This window comes from Anarrhichthys ocellatus, unplaced genomic scaffold (genome assembly GCF_004355925.1).
Source record: "Anarrhichthys ocellatus isolate YVR2014 unplaced genomic scaffold, GSC_Weel_1.0 scaffold3106, whole genome shotgun sequence".
Taxonomy (NCBI): domain Eukaryota; kingdom Metazoa; phylum Chordata; class Actinopteri; order Perciformes; family Anarhichadidae; genus Anarrhichthys; species Anarrhichthys ocellatus.
In genome coordinates, this window is record NW_022283080.1 from 1 (window position 1) to 6,230 (window position 6,230).

The 6,230-nt window shown below is 37.6% G+C and overlaps 1 protein-coding gene across 1 annotated transcript; it reads left to right on the top strand.

Annotated features, from left to right (window-relative positions):
- Positions 1-86: 86 nt before the first annotated feature.
- On the top strand, positions 87-5,212 carry LOC116378756 (ubiquitin carboxyl-terminal hydrolase 2-like; the record flags this gene model as incomplete). The annotated part of the gene is made up of 4 exons (XM_031840670.1): positions 87-179; positions 1,851-1,955; positions 2,164-2,284; positions 3,150-5,212. Coding segments are annotated over 4 exons (404 nt in total), but the record flags the coding sequence as incomplete, so codon positions are not given.
- Positions 5,213-6,230: the final 1,018 nt, after the last annotated feature.

The window sequence follows — 6,230 nt, forward strand, 5'->3', positions numbered from 1 at the left end:
TCTGTTTAAAACCAGTAGATGTGGGTCTACTGGTCTGTTTAAAACCAGTAGATGTGGGTCTACTGGTCTGGTTTGTAACCAGTGAGTTTCTTCTCCTCAGACGTGCTACAGGTGTAAAACTAGAAGAAGATGCATCAAGAAGTTCACGATACAGAAGTTCCCCAAGATCTTAGTGCTACGTATCCTTTCCTGTCTGATGATGATTTATTATATAATATATAATATATTAGATATTAGATATTATATTATTATTATATTTGAAATATGCAGGGAATTTATAAAAGACTTGGATGTGTCTGTGAAGCAGAGGATCGTTCCATTGTGGCTGTGTGGGGGTGCCTAATATCTGATTATACATAGAACTGGTTGGTTTCTCCTGATTAATCATAATATTTAGACTATTTTGGTTTAAATATCAGCATATTAATAGTAGTGTTAATACAATCTAAAATTAGAAAATAACTTGTGTTCTTTAGTGTTTGTGAATAAATCACCACGTAGAATAAGTTTCAAGATGAACTTTATTATCATTCACAGGACAAACGCTCAGCATCCGGCTCATTAGTGTATTAAAAATGTATATAATAATAACTAAATACATACATATGATAATAATAATAGCACTCACATTAGAATGAATAACTATCAGAGCGCTGAATGTATTTTATATTTATGAACGATTCTCTCTTCACTTCCTCATCATTTCTTTTCTCTCGCTGGATTTATACAAACTGGAACATTATATTAAATGGAATTTACTTTAAAAAAGTAAATTGAACGTACGTAAAATAGTAAATTGAACATACTTAAAAAAAGTTAATTGAACATACTTAAAAAAAGTAAATTGAACATACTTAAAAAAAGTAAATTGAACATACTTAAAAAAAGTAAATTGAACATACTTAAAAAAAGTAAATTGAACATACTTAAAAAAAGTAAATTGAACATACTTAAAAAAGTTAATTGAACATACTTAAAAAAGTAAATTGAACATACTTTAAAAAAGTAAATTGAACATACTTTAAAAAAGTAAATTGAACATACTTTAAAAAAGTGAATTGAACATACTTAAAGGTTAATTGAATGGGTTCAACGGGTTAAGAGTGCATTGTTTCGCTAACACCTAACGTTACAGCCTCGTTTAATACAAGTAAAAAAAAAAAATGAAAACAAATGTATTTCTTCCATTTTAACTTTATTATTCATATAGAAAAAGAATGCTCTGTTTTTTTAACATCCTTGCTCTCTCACACACACACACAAAAACAACAGCTCAGCGATATTGTCGTGTATCTCAGACAATAACTGAGGTTTTTTTTTTCTAGTTTATATAAAACTTCTGCAAAAGCCGACAAAAAACTTGACCAATCAGATCGGTCGGTGACGCCTCTAGAAATAACTTTAAACATCAGTATTTTAACTAATTTCTATTTGATCTTAAGAACCTGTTATCACCGTTAGAGGTGTTTGACGTCACGATCTGATAACCAGTCGGGAAGCTGAAGCATTTATTCACATAGAAGAACGTCTATATGAATAGTTATTAGTTCTTAGTTAAAATGGATGAAATAATAACTTTTATATCCTCTACCTTTCCTTGTATTTTGCAAATGAAAAGCGGCTCTTTTGAGCCAGAGCTTGTCACCAGTGATTATGGTGAAACTGTAATCATATAATTATGAGAATAAGTTAGAGAAAGAGGCTGTAACGTGAGGAGTTAGTGAGCATGTAACACAGTTAAACGTGTTATTAAACAGTGTAGAGTTCGCTCTGTGAGCTGACGAACACATGAACCCAGAGTCACTAACGTGTTGAAGGTTACATACTTGACTCCTCCCCCTCCTCTCCAGACCTGAAACGCTTCTCTGAGGCACGAAGAACCAGCAAACTCTCCACCTTTGTGAACTTCCCCATGAAGGATCTTGACCTGCGGGAGTTCGCCTCCCAAAACAGCAGTAAGTACCCGACTCAGAGAAGAAGAAAGAGTTTGATTTCATGTAAAAGATGGAGAATATACCAGATATGAGATTCTCTTTTACCTTCCAGCTCCTATCAAATACAAGGCGCAGCTTAATGCTACTACTTAATGCTACTAGAGCACCTGTGAACTCTCTATTACTCTGATGTTAAAGCGAGTGTTCCTGTTTGTTTGGTCCGTCTCAGTGGACGCCGTGTACAACCTGTATGCAGTGTCCAACCACTCAGGCACCACGATGGGAGGTCACTACACAGCCTACTGTCGCAACCCCAGCTCGGGAGAATGGTACACGTTCAACGACTCCAGGTAGGTCTTCATCATCATCATCATCATCATCATCATCTCATACAGAAACACCGGGAAGGATTACTGAAACATTCATATTTCACAGCAATAATTCATAAAAAAAACTGATTACCGACGAATGAAATCACCATTTAACTTGAGCCAAATGTGGCGTCTTCAAGCGTCTTAGTTTGTCCGACCGACAGTCAAAAGAAACAGAAAAACATTTGATTTACAGCGACAGGAAACAATCATCTTGATGAACGACTTAATCCACACTTCTAAAAATAAGAGAACGCATGATAATAATGATAATAATGACGATAATATATGATGATGTGCTTTTTTTTTCTAAATTGAGATACACTTTGGCGCCATGTTGTATTAAAACACAAAGAAAGCTTCAATCTACGATCAGTCATCTGGTATTCAGACATCAAATTAAATTCGTCACTAGAGGAGAATTCCAGAAGATTGAGCAGCTTTTCTTGTGTAACACAGAAACGATGGACGCCTCGGCTTTAGAGTCCTCTCTCATTTATGAACGTATTCAAAATGATATTTAATAAACCTGAAGATAAATAAATATTAGCAATACAATGTTTATAAATTTGCAGTGACGTCCCAGTCCCGAGTGTAGTGTGTCACTTCCTGTAAGTATAAAACAGAATACTAACATATGAACAGACTCCTCCTCCTCAGTCCAAATATGGTCACTTCCTGTTCACTGGTTGCAAAAAGTCAAGATGGCGACGGCCAGAAATTCCGAACTCGAGGCTTCAAAACATCCACAAACTAATGAGTGACGTGAAATGAGTTTATTTGTTTTCTCCATTGCTCTGGTTTCCATCAATGCAACCTTTCCCCCCCCCTTCTTTCTTCCCAGAGTAACGCCAATGTCCTCCAGCCAAGTGCGCAGCAGCGACGCCTACGTCTTGTTCTACGAGCTGGCTTCTTCCTCGCGGTTGTGAAGCCTCCCGGAGGACCGCCGCACCGCTCTGACTGACGGACAGATGGAGATAAAACTAAAATATAAGAGTGCTGGTGGAGCCTGGACTTGTTTTTTGGACATATATCACATAAACACACATATAAGCACACACACACACACACACACAGACACCTCCACCAGCCTGGAGGCTGCTTCTCTCCATCAGAGAGAAACCGAATGTTCTCTTTCTCTCCATCTTTACTCTTCTGTCCTTCTCATTCTGGGTGGAGGTGTGTGTGTGCGCGTGTGTGTGTGTGAGTGTGTGTGTGTGTGTGTGAGGCTGTTACGGGGCAATAATCCCATCTGTCCTTCTCTATGCACTGCAAACACACCTCTTATCTTTCTTCTTCTTCTTCAACTCTTCTCATTTGCCTCAAACCATTAAAAAACTCACTTGTTGCAATTCTGAATTTTTTTTTTCTGGTTATAATTTATATTGTTTTTATGTTTGTTTTTTCGGGGCATCATCATCCTCATCATCATCATCAGCACCACTTTGGACTGTGGATGAATTGTAACAGGACTATCGTGGTTACGAGGAGCTCTTCAGCCCACCGGCCTGCTCGCCGTCCAAACAACACTCCCTCTTCTTCTTCTTCTTCTTCTTCTTCTCTCTGTCTTTCTCCGGCGGCGGGTATAGGAGGCTGGTGGCACTGTGAGCGTTACATGTTTTCAGAGGACGACCCCTCTCAAACTCGTGTTTTTATTGAAGTTGTTGTTTTCTCCCACGTGTGGCTGCTACTGATGTTTTTAAAGTGCTGTGAACGGACTGAGGATCAACAGCGACGATAATGATTTCGGTCCTCGCGAGGTCTTTTCTTCCTCTCTTGTTTCAGGCCATTGAACAACACGGAAAATAATGTTTTAAAGAAGAAAAAAACACTATATCTGTATATTTTTATATCCTGATGCAATATAGAGAATGTACTATTCAATGATGCTGAACATGACCCACAACTTTCAAGAGAGAAAACAAAGTTATTATTTATGCTTACAGGTGATAATGTGATGAGTCACACTTTTTAACAGTGGCAGTCAAACACATGAGTATATGATATATGACTGTATATATATATATATATATATATATATATATACACACATATACATACACATATATGAATGAAATAAAGTTAACAAAACTGGTTTTACTTGGTGATTGTCTTTTTAATGAATCGGCAGGTTTTGTTCAGATATGGTGACTTTAACACATGAGGACAGAAAAGAAAGAAAAAGTTTGAAATATTAAAGCAAAATCTGAGTTTTACATAAGAGGTCCGAACTACAGAGGTGACGGACGCCAGGTCCAAACTACTGAGGTGACGGACGCCAGGTTTCAACAGGTTTGTTCTGTTCTTGTTTGTACTTTAGAAATAAAAGTACTTTCATCTTGTCTGGTTTTCCATTTCTGCCTCAGCCTTTGAGCCAGAGAGGAAGCTGACAGACTCTACTGACCTGCTACACTATGACTCTTTCATGACCATATTTACTGCCTTTTCCACGTCACCTTTTACAATGTTGAAAAGCATTACTCGCCATTTAAAAGATATATTTTTTGATAAATCACAACCTTGCCTCGTGCATGCGTTATTAAAATCATACACATTAAATACTTTATGAATGAGAACAAAGAAACACTTCTGAGGGGAGTTAGCAGACTTGTTTATTTCCATTCATTAGTGAAACAAACGAGCCTTTCACGTTTGATTCAGTGGTCTGCAGTCATCAGACCGACACGAGCTCTCCGGCTCCCTCGTGTGGTGAGAAGGTGAACTGAAGGTTTAAATGTTGAATAAAAAATTATGAAAGAAACTGCAAATGTGTTTTGTGACCCAGTAGGGGGTCCCGACCCACGCTTTGGAAATTACTGCACCATACTATGACTTTGATTTATTTATTTTAATAACTATACGATGACTTTTAATGATAAACTATTGTTCTGGTCCTTCTCTAAGACCACAGCAAATAAGGGAAGCGATTAACTAAAAAAACACATTTTATGAATCAAAGATTGAGTTACTTTAACAATGTAGCCGATGGTTTAAATGTTCCCTGTGAGGCTGAAGAGAGGAGCGGTTTACAGGACAGAGTTAAGATTGTATGAATGTTATATAAATATGATTTACCAACAATGCTACGAAGCCTCTTTCATGAGTAATGACATGGATTCAGATTTCTTAATATCAGTTGTATTTATTCTTTATTGTCAAACTGTTCCTTCTGACAGCGACTACAACAACACCATATCTCTACAAGTGCCCAAAAATATATCTCACTGACCTTTTGTTTTAATATTTGGCAACTTATAAGTCTACGAAAACAATTAACAATATATATACTAATTTATTCATGAAAAAATACATCGTCAGTTTCCACAACAAAATAGCAAAGAAGGTCTGTGATACACGCAGTGGTTCTGTTACATGACAACTCAGACCTGCTACACATGGAACGCCTACGCAGTGACACACAGGGCCAGATACGTGAACCGCTTCAGTCAGCGCTCTTCAACATCAGGACACAACATCTGGATACGGACTCCTGTACCAGGGGAGCAGCTCCTGCACACATTATTCAGGCTTCACATATTGGAGGTGTGGAGTATATTTAGTGTCCTTTTAAAGTTTTGCACACTAATGTGAAGAATGTTTAGAGTGGACTACACGCTCAGTGGTCCTCAACATCTGGTTCAGGCTCAAACAGGGCCGCTACTAACCGACTGTGGTCCCCCGACGCTTCACAGGAAAACAACAAAGAAATCAACTTCATCTCTGTGTGTTAAATACAGAGCTGGAGTCAGGATACGGTTAGCCTAGCTTAGCATCAAATCTGGAAGTAGAGATACTCCAACCAAAACTTCTAAAACTCAACATTAACATGTTAATATCCTGCTAGTTTAATGTGAACAACAAACAGAAATGTGTAGCTCTGTACTGAACACACAAACATGACGTTAATATCAGAACCCTCGCTCTG